General features: G+C 39.0%; 2 protein-coding genes across 5 annotated transcripts in view; one reads left to right on the top strand and one right to left on the bottom strand.

Annotated features, from left to right (window-relative positions):
- The window catches only part of vwde (von Willebrand factor D and EGF domains), a 14,057-nt gene extending 1,274 nt beyond the window's left edge, over positions 1-12,783 (top strand). Inside the window, exons 4-33 of one of the 4 annotated variants that reach the window (XM_057351909.1) lie at positions 533-764; positions 1,156-1,221; positions 1,683-1,915; positions 1,977-2,066; positions 2,166-2,295; positions 2,749-2,963; positions 3,739-3,812; positions 3,900-4,176; positions 4,323-4,519; positions 5,032-5,828; positions 6,307-6,443; positions 6,977-7,123; positions 7,189-7,293; positions 7,854-7,968; positions 8,130-8,380; positions 8,624-8,843; positions 8,933-9,082; positions 9,168-9,254; positions 9,417-9,560; positions 9,665-10,012; positions 10,093-10,191; positions 10,279-10,374; positions 10,469-10,564; positions 10,668-10,763; positions 10,858-10,953; positions 11,065-11,160; positions 11,290-11,385; positions 12,012-12,107; positions 12,288-12,385; positions 12,485-12,783. In XM_057351909.1, the coding sequence (XP_057207892.1) occupies positions 533-764; positions 1,156-1,221; positions 1,683-1,915; positions 1,977-2,066; positions 2,166-2,295; positions 2,749-2,963; positions 3,739-3,812; positions 3,900-4,176; positions 4,323-4,519; positions 5,032-5,828; positions 6,307-6,443; positions 6,977-7,123; positions 7,189-7,293; positions 7,854-7,968; positions 8,130-8,380; positions 8,624-8,843; positions 8,933-9,082; positions 9,168-9,254; positions 9,417-9,560; positions 9,665-10,012; positions 10,093-10,191; positions 10,279-10,374; positions 10,469-10,564; positions 10,668-10,763; positions 10,858-10,953; positions 11,065-11,160; positions 11,290-11,385; positions 12,012-12,107; positions 12,288-12,385; positions 12,485-12,493 (4,893 nt within the window). In that variant the 3' untranslated portion in view covers positions 12,494-12,783. The remainder of the gene's footprint in view (positions 1-532; positions 765-1,155; positions 1,222-1,682; positions 1,916-1,976; positions 2,067-2,165; positions 2,296-2,748; positions 2,964-3,738; positions 3,813-3,899; positions 4,177-4,322; positions 4,520-5,031; positions 5,829-6,306; positions 6,444-6,976; positions 7,124-7,188; positions 7,294-7,853; positions 7,969-8,129; positions 8,381-8,623; positions 8,844-8,932; positions 9,083-9,167; positions 9,255-9,416; positions 9,561-9,664; positions 10,013-10,092; positions 10,192-10,278; positions 10,375-10,468; positions 10,565-10,667; positions 10,764-10,857; positions 10,954-11,064; positions 11,161-11,289; positions 11,386-12,011; positions 12,108-12,287; positions 12,386-12,484) is intronic. The other 3 variants (XM_057351910.1, XM_057351911.1, XM_057351912.1) reach the window with 3 other exon arrangements.
- Positions 12,784-12,931: 148 nt separating this feature from the next.
- On the bottom strand, positions 12,932-14,787 carry seraf (Schwann cell-specific EGF-like repeat autocrine factor). The gene is made up of 5 exons (XM_057351707.1): positions 14,541-14,787; positions 14,249-14,344; positions 13,983-14,087; positions 13,596-13,691; positions 12,932-13,218 (listed from the first exon to the last, which is right to left on the bottom strand). The coding sequence occupies exons 1-5, from the start codon at positions 14,767-14,769 to the stop codon at positions 13,106-13,108; spliced, it is 639 nt and encodes a 212-aa protein (XP_057207690.1). The 5' UTR covers positions 14,770-14,787; the 3' UTR covers positions 12,932-13,105.
- Between the last annotated feature and the right edge of the window lie 459 nt (positions 14,788-15,246).

Below are 15,246 nucleotides of genomic sequence, written 5' to 3'. Positions count from 1 at the left end.
ACTTAACAACACATTACTCTTAAAACTAGCAGAGAGATGGGTTTGTAGATGGAGCTAATTATTTAATGACCGTGGAGAGACAATTTACCTAGAAATAAAAATCATGTCATCGTTTATTCATTCTCCTGTTGTTTAAATATGACTCTTTCTTCTGTGGATCACAAAAGAATATATTTTGAAGAATGTCTTCGTGTCTCAATGGAATTTAATGGAAGTCAATGAGGTTCTTTGGTTACCAGTTCTTCGAAATATCTTCTTTTCTGTCCTGCAGAATAAAGCAAGTCATACAGGTTTGGAATGACATGTGGGCGAGTAAATGAAAGAATTTTATTTTTTTGGTGAACTGTCCCTTTAAGTGTTCCTACCCTCTACACAATAATCTTGTGGCCATAACATTGGGCCGATGGGAAGCTTATCAAGAAGTCAAAACTTAAATCAAGAGTTAGAATATTAAGCCACATTAAATGATGTACACCGACTTTGTGTGTGAAAATGCTCTACTTAGTGTTTTTGTTTCATGGAAACCCAACAGGTGAATCGTTGTGGAACACAAGCCCCCATATGGCTCAGTTTGGGTGAGGGAGAGAGTCTTCCAGGCCCCCTACAGGTGAAGAGTTTGAGGGCCTGTGCGACCTGGCAGTTCCTCGGAAGTGGCAGTAAAGATTGTTGTCTTTTCCGACTGCCTGTCACTGTACGCAATTGTGGGGACTTTTATGTGTACTTGCTTCAACCAACGCAGGGATGCATGGGCTATTGTGCAGAAGGTATTTTGTTGAGCATTTATGAGGTACAGTGTTGGGTAAGTTACTCTCAAAAAGTAATTAATTACTAGTTACTAATTACATATTCAATAGTGTAATTAGATTACTGTACAAATTACTCTCTCCAAAAAGTATTTAGTTACTTATTACTCATTAGAGTGATCCCTTACTTTACTTTTCCAAGGGAAAAGTAATTAAATTACAGTAACTAATTACTTAGTAACTAGTCACACCCAACACTGATGAGGTATTAGAGATTGTGCTATGGTGAAACAAAACTATAAACAGAGTTAGTCCTATAGTTTTTGTCCAAGCCTGGAAATGCATTTTTTCAACAAGAATGAAGGACTTGAAGAGACTTAATATGTGTTTCATGTTGTGTTGATTTGTACAGAGATGTCTGACTCCAATCAAATGGGATGTGATCCAAGACAAAGAAATAGGGACGGGTCCTGCAGCGGTCAGTGCTTTTGAAATACAGCACAGTAAAAGACAATGCAACAGATTTTGCCTTCCCAGAGTTCATTTCACCAAAACAATTTGGAGTTGGCAATCATTCTGGAATGTTTCTGCCCCCGTCTTCTCCTGCTAATGAATCTAGCAGATGTTCATGTATTTGTGAGTTGTTGCCTTGACAGGATGGTCACCTAATTTTAGGGCCAAAAGCCCTGACCCACTTTTTTGTCTGAAGACAAACAACATAGTTAAAGGAACAGTTCACCCAAATATGAAAATTCATAATTAACTCAAGATGTGTTGTGTCCTGGACATCAAACAAATAATTTTATAGCAAAGTCTGTGTGTGTAATCTTATTATACACAATAAAGAACCAATCAGGAACATATGTGTGGTAGTCCAAAGAGGTGTATGTAGCTTTAAATGAGCTCTTCTATTAAAGCATTTTTTGTTTGGTCTCTCAGATCCACAGCCCCCGTCCTCTTCAGTACCACAGATTGCTGCTGAGATGTCGGGCATCGCCGTGTACCTGAGATGTGCGTTCGATGACAGCAGTGGGAACAGCTCTCTGGGTTTTATAGTGACATGGCGGAGACTGTCGCCTGAAGGCAACAGAGAGGAACTCAGGAAAGACACCACAATCGAGACTTTTGCTTTAATCGAGCTGGACGGGATGAACCTGCGTCTCGGAGACAGGGTAACCACTCTTTTCATTATTCACATTCATATGAACTTTAACTTATATATCGTTGTCTCAGATCTCGTGCAGCGTGGCTAGTTTTTTTCTGGACTCTCCGGATGTACAAAGTCTTCCTGTGGAGAGTGAAGAGTTCTATGCGGGGATTCAAGTACGTTCTTTTAGATACTTACACTTCAATAATATTTGCATGTCAGATTGTATCACAATTTCCAGTAGATGTAACGTATATTTATGAATTCTTTTCCAGCTGAAACCACAAGCGTCCTCTATTTCAGAAAATGGAAAGGAGTATGAACTAGAAGTGAGGAGCACTGTACCTGTACCATGTTCTTCAGAGAGATGTGTTGAGTCCTTACATCTTACCACCAGTAGTCAAGGTAGAGAACATTCAGGTGTCATACTTTGCACAAAAATGTAAGAAAATCAAGTAGAATTTATTAATTAACTCAATTTTCTCATTCCTGGAATTAAAATAAAACATTATTCATATTTCATAAAAATTATATCAATTTAAAAACATTATTCATATTTCATAAAAAATATATCAATTTAAAAACATTATTCATATTTCATAAAAATTATATCATTTTAAAAACATTATTCATATTTCATAAAAATTATATCAATTTAGAATTTACATGAATACTGTAAGACTCTGACACAAATATGTTTTGACTCATAACTTCCTATATAGTACTAAATACTACACACCCTTAAAGGTCTGCAACAAAAATGTCCTCACTATTTTGAAATTCTGCTGTTTAACAGAATATTGAAAAGTTTGATCCGATATTTGAAATCTTTGTAAATGTGCCACTTTCCTCTTCCAGATGAGGAAGACCTGGGCGCTGATCTAGTCCTGTCATCCTGTGAGGTAGAGCTTCCTCAAAGCATCTGTGGTAATGGGTATTGTAGCGAGGCTTATGTACACTACAGCGCAGTTACAGATATATGGCGGGATGGGGACAGAAGTACAGAAATACATGTCAAACCTTTAATCAGCAGCAACTTCTTGTGGAATGGATACAGACCTCAAAGTGTGCAGGTGGGCAAATTGTATTTATGCATTGATTGAACATATACACACTTATGTATTTGCATACTGTACATCTATGAATATAAATAAAAACATGGTCCTGTAATGTATTCTGAATGTCATCTGCTGTGGAGATGTGTTAATATAAATACCTCAACATCTTGCACATATCACAAGTATACAACATGGCATCTCAGTTCTTTCTTTAATCTGAAATGTGTGAAGTAACGAACGCCTTACATGAGAACGGTTTTCCATCAAATGGTACTTAACTAAAGACTTTTTTTTCTTAACTTATAAATCATTTGTACTTGTAAAAAGAGCACTGAGTTACAAAATATCATATTTCCCAAGATGTACTTACTAAATTATCCATTTGCACAAATGTACATACAATCTGTTAATATGTTTATTCTACTATATACTACCCGGTACAATGTCTCTTATATGTTATTATCCCCCATTTTCTGTAAAATAGTCTTTATTTTATATATAAACAATTTAGAATCTTTTAGACTGTAAATCGTATTATATTGTATTGTCATTGTGTTGAATGTCTGTACTAGAAGCTTCCAACACCAAAGAAAATTCCTTGTGTGTGCAAGCACACTTGGCAATAAAGCTCTTCTGATTCTGATGTAAAATTATTTACAAAATGTGCCAAAGAGCAAGTCTGAGACAATCTGACCTTTTGTCAAATTTAAATGCCACAAATTTAGAGATTTGATCAGAACCATAAAATCTTTTGAATCTATAAACACTGAATCTAGACCTTCTCCTTCAGATTCTTGTGAAAGACGCTCCCTCTGCGTACTGCTACTTTTTTACTGACCCTCACACCATCACATTTGACGGCAGGTAAAAGCTTTAAATGAATAAACATACACTATGACATTGTGACACAAATAAAGTGTTAATCAAACAAAAATCATCTTTTGTCTACAGGAGGTATGACAATTACCAGATCGGCACCTTTGTGCTGTACAGGAGCACGGCTCGGCCGTTCGAGGTGCACGTTCGACAGTGGGAATGTGCTAGTATGACGGCATATCCCACGTCATGTGTCTGTGGCTTCACGGCCAGGGACGGGGCTGATGTCATTGCCTTTGACATGTGTAACGGGTTGCCGGGGGCGACGAAGCCACGTCTCTCAGTGAAGAGAGGAGACTTGGTTAAAAGTGGCATTCGCATTACAGAATCCTACCAGGGCCGTAAAATCACGGTATTTCACATTTCACAGATCTTTTTCTTTTCTTTTACATGCTCTAGAACTTGAAAGGTAATAAGGTTAGGTATAATGTAAGGTAATCTGTTACGTTCTCACTGTATATGACCCTAATTAGAAGCTTGTTCTTTTTAATCGGTCAGATTACATTCTCATCCGGGGCATTTGTTCGAGTGGATGTGGCTGACTGGGGAATGAGTCTGACAGCGAGAGCCCCGGGCTCTGATCGTGGCCACACAGAAGGTCTGTGTGGAACTTATGATGGACAACCAAACAATGACTTCCACAAAGAGGGAGGAGAGACTGTGAAGGACAGCACTTCCTTCATCAATGCATGGCGGTGAGACTTGATTTTGTTTCATATTAAAAATAATACTAATTAATAATAATTTGTTACATTTATATAGCGCTTTTCTGGGCACTCAAAGCGCTTTACATGGAAGGGGGAATCTCCTCAACCACCACCAATGTGTTGTGAAAGAACTGTAAGAGAGACAGTTCAAAGTAATTATTTAGGTTAATGATGGAAATGGCGGAGACATGTCATTTTTCACAAAAAAACAAATAGCATTTTTCATAAACGCAATTTTTTTTTGTTGCAAAAAAATGACAAATATTGAGTGGCAAAAGTGTTGAATTCAGTTAGGATGAAGTAAACATTCGTAAAGTAATTTTACATATATTTTTATGGCTGTATTGATATAAAAACTGTTTTAACCTTTTTTATACATTGGCAGAGTAACAAAAACATGAACACCATACAAGGGATTTTTTGCGCTTATTTAACAACACTTTTACATTTTAGCAAATTAGCAAATATCTTATTGGTTATTATGTTTTTTTAACCCTCAGGTTAGCACCCAGTACAAGCTTGTTTGATAAGATCCCCACCTACGAAAGCAACTCCAGTCTCCGCCAGTACTGCCACTGCCAAAAAGAAAAACAACGGCCACCTACTGGAACATTTCCCAAGTGTTCTGCTTTTACCCACGTCCGATCGCCCTCCATCATCCCTACACTCGACGTGACGTCAGAATACACGTCTGTGCGATCTCCTTCAGTGGTGTCCATCCCTCCCGGCAGATCTGCCCAACACCGGCCATCTCAGGGTAGCAGATCAAGAACCCAAACTCAGAGGCGCGTTACGAACCCCCAAAGATCTCAAACTCGACGACGTGTTAAGAGTCGTGAAAAGCGTCAGGGTGTAAGAAAGTCTGACCTGGAGTCTGCATATCATTTCCCAGAAGACCACTCTTCTAATTCACAAGAAGCACTGTCACCATCTTGGCCCACTGAGTCGGGTCTGATGGAATCGGAGGCTCGGCGGCTTTGCGAGGAGACGTTACGTAACTCCGCGGTGGGAACGGGTTGTAGACGTCTGCTAGGACAGGTGCTAGAGCAGGCGGTTGAAATGTGTGTGATGGATCAACAGTTAAAAGACGATCAGGCCTGGTTGGGTGCCACCGTGCCCCTCCTGGAGAATGAGTGTGAGAGGAGGGTGGTGGAGGAAGTCAGCAGGAGGAAGGAGCTCGAGGACGCTCAGACCCTCCTCAGGTGCCCGAGCATGTGCGGTGGAAACGGACAGTGCACAGAATGGGGCTGCTCGTGTTTCCCTGGGTTTGGCTCGTACGATTGCAGCCGGGTGTCTGGTGAGTGGATCTTTAGTAGACATGTACATGCTATATACCATTTAAAACCAAAGGTGCTTCTTTTTCAAATTATTATGCATATAGCCTCATAATAATTCAAAATTTATATTGAATTTAAAATACAGGATTCTGTCTCTCAAATTTATCTCTATAGTTTAGTTGTGTTTTTTGGCAAATCATTTTCTTCATGTCATGAATCATGTTAAACTATGTTGGAGTGTCAACCAGTTACTGGCACTAAATTATTTACAATATTTTCCATCTGTAATATGCAAAAAAATAAAATAAATAATTCATGATTTTGATTTTTAGTAAATGGGTAGTTGACAAATAAACCATAAATGTGTCCCATGAAGATAAGTCTCTCTTATGCTATTTTATATTATAAATATTAATTATAATTATATAACATAATATATTATTAACAGTTTGTTTTCTAAATTTCACGCATGTGCCCAAATGTGTTTTTCTCCTGCAGATGAGACCCCAGAGATCACAGAGTTGGAGAACGGGGGGGTGTGTGATGTTCGCTATGGTGTCTGCTCCTCTGTTAGAGTTCTTGGTCTTGGCTTCAAAAAGTCGTACAAGCTTAAGTGTGAAGTTGTGAAGGAAAAGGTAACAAAGAGCACATCATATTATTACAGTGAATTCTGGCTGTATGTAATGTAAACAACAGGGTTGCCAGATCTGCGTAAGAAAACCAGCCTGATAGCCAACGAGCCTCAACATACCCCAGCCCAAATACCAAAATTTACTGTAAAATATGTCACTCCAATAACTAATATACACATTTTACAGTAACTATAAAATGCATCACACATTTTCTAAAAAACAAAACACCGTATAGTGATAACCATAAACACATTCTGTTTTTATAAACACCTTTAACCTGCATGATACAAAACAACCCACCTGTTTAAAAGTAATTCTGCAGGAAAAAACGCAGACCTGGCAACCCTGGTAAACGCCGCTGATATAATTTAGCTTCATTTTGAACTAAAATTCACATTCAAGGTTGAATAGTCTGTAAATATATTTTATTGGAAACCTCTTCAAATGACATTGGGGTTTGAGTGTTATGACAAACAAATAGTCTTGTTTGTACAGTATATTGGCCTTTATGTGTGTTTGATTATTACTTTGTACAGATAGTAGATGGCGAATGGTCTTTGGATGATGCTCATTTGGTTTCTGCAACGTTTCAAAGCACTTCTTCACTGGAGTGTCAACTTCCTGTAGACGATTCACAATCCTCCACCACGTCACACCCATCAGTCTCACGCTGGCAAATCAAAGTAAATGTTACTGTGGTTCCCAATCATTACTAATTGGTAGAAAGTAACTTCTGTTTGTTCTCTAGGTGTCTAATGATGGACACAGCTTCAGCAATGCAAAGATACTGACACTGTTTGATGGCACGTGTCAGATTTGCACAGTCAGCTCTACGGTTATCTGCACCCTAAAGGTCTGTGTAATACATTGTGAATCAGTTTGGTTTCCGCTTTTGTGAAGTGCATCCCATAATATTATCGTCACCCTTACAGAAAGGTTCAATTTATCCCAAATGACCAAATTCGAACATATTTAAGTAGTAAAAGTTCAGTTTCATACATAAATATGGTATAAAATCCAGTATTGTGTTATTTTGCCCTAGTACTGTGCAACATGAAATATTAGAGAAATAAGGTTGTGTTCCACCATGATCTGTAATTTTGGTAAAATTATGTTTCTTTCTGTAGCTTTTAGTCAGCAGATGATACAGATTTAGTGCACATTTTGTCATGATTGTTTACACCCACTGTTCATTTTTGATCATTATGTGTGCTTAGACTTTAAATACAGGAAACAATTTAGCATTTAGTCTTGTCACTACGTTCAACGATATTATTTCAGATTAAAATCAGTCATTGTTCTAATACTGGAGCTCTCTTACACTGTGAAGAACCAACAAGCAATGTTTGTATTATTTTTCCTTCAATTTTATTCCTCCAAATCCTCTCTGAAATAATGAAATGATCTCTTCAGAACGGAACTTGTAATATTGATGGATTGTGTTATGGAGAGGGAGATCACGGCCCGAATAGCCCGTGTCTAACCTGCAGACCCAATCTTTCCAAATACGGCTGGTCTGTTGCTGAGAGTAAGTTTGTATTATAAACTCTATATTTATATGACTCATTTTGTAATTATTTGGTAATTATATCTCATTTTTATATCTTATTTAAGAGTAACTTGTGTTGCAACGAAAATAATAGGCCTATATGAAGATGCAGGTTGTGATGTTCTTTATTTTGTTTATAGAAAATGAGCCACCGGCGTTACACGCAGGCCAAGACAACCTGAAGACATTCAATGGAGAGAATTTTGTCTATCAGTTCTCGGCCACTGATCCCGAGGGCTCTGCGGTTCTCTTCACTCTTCACTCTTCACCCAGAGATGCTGCTCTCTCTCCAGCCGGTCTGCTCACGTGGAAAGCCGTGTCTTCCGCACCGGTGACCTTCGAACTGTCTGTAACTGATGACTGTAATGCAGAGACACGGGTGACGGTACAGGTGAGAAAAAGACATCTGATCAATATAATATGAAATAGTATGAAACTGGATTTTAATTTAGCGCATCTACGTTTGACCACTAGGGGGTGCCAACTGGCTTTAACACAATGTCAGAATCTTTACATTTTTGTAATTCATTATAACTCATTATAGGGTTAGTGAATCAGTATTGGTGAAATAAGTTGCACTTACATATACATATCAAATTCTTTTACATCGTATTATATCTTTTTATATTTTCAGATCTCAGTTCAGACTTGTGACTGTGAGCATGGAGGGTCCTGTGTGACCAACATTAATTCCCCCCTGGGCTCTGGTGAATACCTGTGTGTTTGCCCCCGTGGATTGGAGGGGCCGAGGTGCGAAATGGATCTGAATGAGTGCTGGTCAAACCCATGTCTTGCCGGCACATGTTTGGATGAAATAAGCTCCTTCACGTGCGTCTGTCCAAAGGGCCTCGAAGGTAAATCTTATAGATTATAGATATCATTAATGTATTGCACATATCGAATAAAGTGTAAGATTATAATATTTCGATGTGATTCTCTCCAGGTGTGATCTGCGATGTGGATGTTGACGAGTGTCTATCAGCTCCATGTTATCCAGGTGCGGCCTGCAGTAACACTGTGGGCTCATTTGTGTGTGGACCCTGTCCTGACCACCTCACCGGGGATGGGAGAACCTGCCGTGCGGTTTTACCTGGTGAATTTAGTTTTAAACTTGAACGGTATATCGGCTGTTTGATCAGGAAAATAAGGCTTTTTCTTTACACTCATTTTTGGAAAAGCTATAGGTAAAACCGAGGAAGATAATCGCGGAATTGATTTACAACATGAGATTAACCATGGTTCCTTTAAACCAAAGCCCGCTGCGCGTGAGTAAATCAAATTGGCTATCACGTATCACATTCACCCTCTAAAATGCGAAATTTGTGTGAAATGTGCGTTACCCCTTTTCCTTTAAAAATGAAAATCTAGCAAATCGCTTTATTTTAATCATTTTAAATGATAAATCATTCTTTGTGACCACTCTGAAGGCCAGAACCCATGCTCCAGTCGTCCTTGTTACCCTGGAGTCCAGTGTTTTGAGAGCACATACACATCTGCTGGTTATATCTGTGGTCCGTGTCCCCCTGGGCTCAATGGCAATGGACAAACTTGCACATCACGGACAGCAAACAGTCAGTTAATTTGCAAAAAAATGCAATGCCATAGCCTACTTCTGTGATTTATATTTTATATGCTACATCATTCTGAGTAATATTGTGTAATCTTTACTATGCAGGGCAGACATCGGTTGAGAAGGAAAGCGACAAACTCTCCGATGTCACACCTTCCCTTACCAGAAAATCAAGTGAACTTCCTATTGGAGCTGAAAGATCTTCCCCCAGCAAAACATGGACCCCGGCGATTGACAGAAAGACCACCCAAACCCTGGACAGGAAAAACCCGAAAGCAAAATCAACTTTAAAGCTGAGTGAAGGAGAGTTTGAATCTGCACTCATTGAGGATAACAGAACCTGTGCAGAGTCCCCATGTTTCTCCGAAGTGCCTTGCGAACCCACACCGTCCGGCTCCTTCAGATGTGCCAGCTGCCCACGTGGATACGAAGGAAATGGAATCAGCTGCAAAGGTGAACACATCATCCCGATATATCTTTCTCGATTCCTGATATCATAACAGTGTTAAAACATTGCCAGCGTGTTTCCGCAGCTGTGTGCCGTCACCCGTGCGGTCGGAATATGGAGTGCTCGCTGCCGCCTAACACCTGCACCTGTAAAGAGGGTTATACAGGATACAACTGCCACATCGGTTGGTAACCTTGCATGTTACACCTAAGGTAGCCTACATTTCAAATTTTGAGGAATTATTTTTAACATTTTAAAATCGTCCCGGTAGCTGTGTGTCGACCAGATTGCAAGAATAGAGGAAAGTGTATGCGTCCCAACGTGTGTGAATGTCCCCCGGGTTACGACGGCGCCACCTGTGAGGAAGGTGAGCTGCCTTAATAAACTTTATTCCTGTTCAAGAACGTATGCCATTTTAATGCAACTCGGACTAGTAAACGTGTGAATTTACACTTTCTTAGCCAGCTGCGATCCCCCTTGCCAACATGGGGGGCGCTGTTCGTCCAGAAATCTCTGCACTTGTCCTTACGGCTATGTGGGACCAAGATGTGAAACCAGTAGGTGCACACTTTTTTCATCTCACCTCTCGGAATAAGAAATAAGGTTGATGTTCAAAATAAGCGTGCGGTGTTTTATTATAACACAGATATATGTTTACAGTGGTGTGTAACAGACATTGTGAAAATGGTGGCGAGTGTGTTTCTCCTGACGTCTGTAAGTGTAAGCCAGGCTGGTATGGACCAACGTGTAACTCAGGTGTGCTGTTTCATCAAATATTTGTGCTTTACTTTAAATTTGCACCAAAAAAAAAAAGAATATATACTGTATATGCATGTATGTTTGCTCTCAGTTGACTGTAAACCTGTGTGCTTAAATGGAGGAACGTGTATGAAACCAAACGTCTGCGCTTGTGCCAGTGGCTTCTATGGTTCACAATGCCAGATCGGTACATCTTTTTAATAACAAAATTTCATTTATTATTTATAATTCTGCTCGATTAATCAATGTTCATTATTATGTGATCATTAAGATTAAATAAAGTGTGCATGCTTTACAGCTGTGTGTAATCCGCCATGTAAAAACAGAGGACAGTGCATGAGAAACAACGTGTGCTCGTGTCCTGAAGGATACATCGGCAAGAGATGTCAGAAAAGTGAGTGTCCAGTAGTGTGTTTAGCTTTCATTTGTGTTGTTGTGATTTTATCTTTGTATTCAACAATAAATCTAAGGATGTCTATGTACATAATATACATTTGGCCACTTGCGACGTGTTCACTTACAGGTGTGTGTGATCCCATGTGCATGAACAATGGGAAGTGTGTCAGTCCAAACACCTGTTCCTGCCCGTCTGGATGGAGAGGAAATATTTGCAATATACGTAAGTATGGACGATATATGAAGAGTTTGGTAACTCAGTTTTAAAAAAATGTAAAAAATCATGTTTTTTATTCTGTTATGCATGTTTTTATTGTGTTTTATTGTGTTAGTTAGCTGTATTTTTTTAATTATCATGGCTTAAATCAAAACAAAACAACTGCAGTTTGATTCAAATTAATTGGAATCCATAAAAAAAAACATGAAATGGAGTTCTCATTTTGGAAACAAACTCTTCATGTGCACTTATAGTATCTTATGTACCAACACCAAAATGTAAAAATATTTGTTGACTGCAAAGTTGCGATATAGCCAAAGCTTTGTCTGACATGAAATATATACACCAAAACATATTCTCTTTGTTGTGTGTGTGTGTGTGGACATGCTTTTATATCCCGGTGGGGACCTAAACCTTAACTTACACCAACACATGGGGACTCGTGTCACCGTGGACAAAAAAGCTTATAAATTGTACAGAACAATATTTTTAAAAAATCTAAAAATGCAAAAAGTTTTCTACAATCTTTAGGGATAGGGGATAAAATATACAGTTTGTACAGTATACAGCTCATTACGCCTATGGACTGTCCCCACGGAGATAGTAAACCAGACGTGTGTGTGTGTGTGTAGCCGTATGTTTACAGAAGTGTATAAATGGTGGAGAGTGTGTTGGGCCGAACACATGCCACTGTCTGGCTGGATGGGAGGGTCTGCAGTGCCAAACTCGTAAGTCCTGATGATAAACTCATTTACTGAAATCTGTCTTAAGTTAAAGATGAGTCCACTGCTTTAGCTTTGTTATGTTATAGATGGATTACATTAACGACATTGTTACTGTTGTATTATTGAAATTGCCTTGAATATTATTTTAAAGACATTTTATGCTACCGGTTTCTTTTTCAACAGCAATCTGTAGTCAAACATGCCTCAATGGGGGAAAATGCACATTCCCAAATTTCTGCTACTGTCGCCAAGGTTACACTGGACATTCATGTGCTACTAAAGTGAGCATTTCTCAGAAGCATTGCCTTAAAGCTATTACAATCTTTGTGTTGGTTTACAGTTGTATTGAAATCATTAACTTTTTGCCATTGTCCCTACAGATCAGATGACGTATACATTATGCATCAGTGCCCTAAAACTCTATGATGCTGAAAAGGATTAAAAATACTGACCATGCCTGTGAAAATTACAAAGTATTTTGCGTGTCTGAATGTGCGTGCGAGTTTGCGTGGATGTCTCCAAACATTTTGATGCATTTCATTTTCATATGGTTACATTTTCCTTTTTTTTGTTACGCAGAGCACAGATTTTCAAAGGGTTTGTAAAAATATTTTAAAGTTTTATAAACCGGTTTTAAATCAATGTAAAAGTATATTTGTATTTTAGTTTGCCAAAATTAAAACAGTTTATCTAAAAATGGTTCTGGGTATCACTTTTATCCATAAGAAAGTCAACAACAGAAGTCTCAGTTGGAATGCCAATTTGGAGACTAATAATATTCATAATAATTAAATACACCGAATTTTTGAAATCATTTATTTGTTGTTCGATAAAGAAATCAAACGGTTATTCTAAAAACACTACTTAACACAAAATAACGTGAATTTTTGTGGAAAACACATCACACGTTCACATGCTCAATACATTTCAACAAGCATACACGTCATTTTAGCACCACTTTGAAGAGTCAGAGTGAGGTCAGAGGTCGGACCGTCGTGACATCAGGCATGTTTCTTCTTCTCCTCACACAGCGGGCCGGAGAACGGAGCTCGACAGCGACAGGTGTCGGGCGACACACACTTCCCCCCATTCTTGCAGGGTGTTTTACACACAGCTGCATTTGAAGACATTTGGTTAACAGACGAACATTTGTTCCCAGTTAACAGGGTTCAGTTTAGGAAGACCCGTGATCTTCCTTAAATACTCTTATATGTCATTTAAAGAAATTCTTCCATCATTTAATCATGTCATTCCAAACATGTATAACTTTCCTCTGCAGAAGCTGTTTTTTTTAAGAAGAACGTTGGTAACCAATTTACACTGGACCCCATTGACTTCCATTGTATGGACATATAACCACATAAAACCACAGTTTCTCAAAATCTTCTTGTGTGTTCCACAGAAGAAAGGCATATCGAATAAAGCGAATAAATGATGGCAGAATTGTTCAAATGCGCCTAATGTGACCACTAGGTCAGTAAAAAAACCCACCTTTATGGCAGGCCCCACCAATCCATCCTTCTGGACAGCTGCAGATTCCGGGGGCAACACAGCTGCCTCCGTTCCTGCATCCCTGTGAACAGATCGCTGCAGAAAAACACATTCTCACCACACCGTTTATCAACACTGATCTTTGGACATAAACAACGTCATATAAATATCTAGAATCTTATACAATCCATAGATTGTATATGACGGAATAAACCAAGAGATTACACAGACGCAAATAGCTTTTAAGAGAGAGGAAGAAAAAGCTCCTTAAAGTAACAAGTAGATGTTTCCCTTCTTACAATGTGTCTAAATTCACCCAATGAAACTCTCAGTGTACAAAGACTAGGGTTTTGTCAAATGTAAATAACAGTATAAAGACCAACAAACCATCTTGGCATCTGGAGCCGGTCCAGCTGGAAGGACAGATGCATTTCGCTTCTCTATTCACAGCAGTGCACTCACCACCGTTCCAACACCCACCGTCACAAACCACTGTCAAATACAAACACACACATAAACGCAACACTTAATAGTGTGAAAATGTGTGGCTGGACCTTTTGACTCCAGATATTCTTTTAGTTATGACATGGATTTTCAATTCTTGTTCAGCTCGCAAACAACTTTTCTATCATCATGAAAGTTATTTCACTGACCTTGATGACAATATATTCCTCCAAATCCCGAAGGGCATCTGCATTTTCCAGGTCTCAGACACTCTCCACCGTTTTTACACTTTGGATGACAGTTTGCTGTATGAAGCAAGTATTAGTCACATCAGATTCACCTTCTAAAACAAGCGTTTAGTTGATTTTCTCAGTGCTGAGTATCATGTTTTTAAAACTTACTCAACTGTTACTGACAATATACAGAACCAGAAACTACTGAATTATTTCAATGTCTCTACACACACAACACACCATGAATAAAATGGATAAGTTGCATCACCATATTGGCATGTCTCTCCCTCGTATCCTCTCATACAGAAGCAGGTGTTGTTTCGGATACAGATGCCAGCGTGTTTACAAGGTGGTTCGCAGGTTGCTTTGGGGTCAAAGACGAACGGAAGAGCCACCCCACGGGGCCCGTCAGACCCTCCCATACAGATCCCAGTCAGACTGACCAGTGCAGCCAGCAAAAGCTGCAGACATGTACAGCAAAGCACTCCCATTTTCATATCCACACTCTCACAAAGAACCAGACGGACTGAGACAACAGGAGAAAGTGTGTTTGGATAGAATACAGCACTGCGCGCACATACTCCCCTACTGGAGATACGCAGTGCTGCAGGAGACACAGATGGTAAAACACTAACTGGGGGATGTGAATACCCAGTTAACCATATTTTGGAGACAAATTTGTACCCAAAAGTAAACAGAACCGGACAAATCTAAGCCAAACCTTCCTTTGGGACGTCAACATTTGCATAAGCACTTTATAAAATATAGTTCTTCTAGGATTAGGCTGGGAGTGTGGGTTAGGTTATAGTATTTTAAACTAGCTGTGTATAAAAACAAAAGGGGTCTATGGAATGTGCTCGTTTAGAAAGATGAGTACATTGTGTTTTATGGCATTATTGAAAACATTTTGGCCATGTTACGTAACAGTCATATGGTTACTTTGTAGCACTTTTGTTAATGTTGTGGAAAGAAAT

Source organism: Triplophysa rosa, linkage group LG14 (assembly GCF_024868665.1).
Source record: "Triplophysa rosa linkage group LG14, Trosa_1v2, whole genome shotgun sequence".
Taxonomy (NCBI): domain Eukaryota; kingdom Metazoa; phylum Chordata; class Actinopteri; order Cypriniformes; family Nemacheilidae; genus Triplophysa; species Triplophysa rosa.
Note: the sequence above shows the minus strand (reverse complement) of the source record. Positions and strands in the feature narration are given on the sequence as shown.

Bases quoted from the DNA above. Each gene is read 5' to 3' on its own strand.
- seraf (XM_057351707.1), bottom strand. From the start codon at position 14,769: ATGAAAATGGGAGTGCTTTGCTGTACATGTCTGCAGCTTTTGCTGGCT. The intron at 14,345-14,540 runs GTGATGCAACTT...TGCTTCATACAG, and splicing joins GGGAGAGACATGCCAATATG to CAAACTGTCATCCAAAGTGT. The intron at 14,088-14,248 runs GTCAGTGAAATA...TGTATTTGACAG, and splicing joins AGGAATATATTGTCATCAAG to TGGTTTGTGACGGTGGGTGT.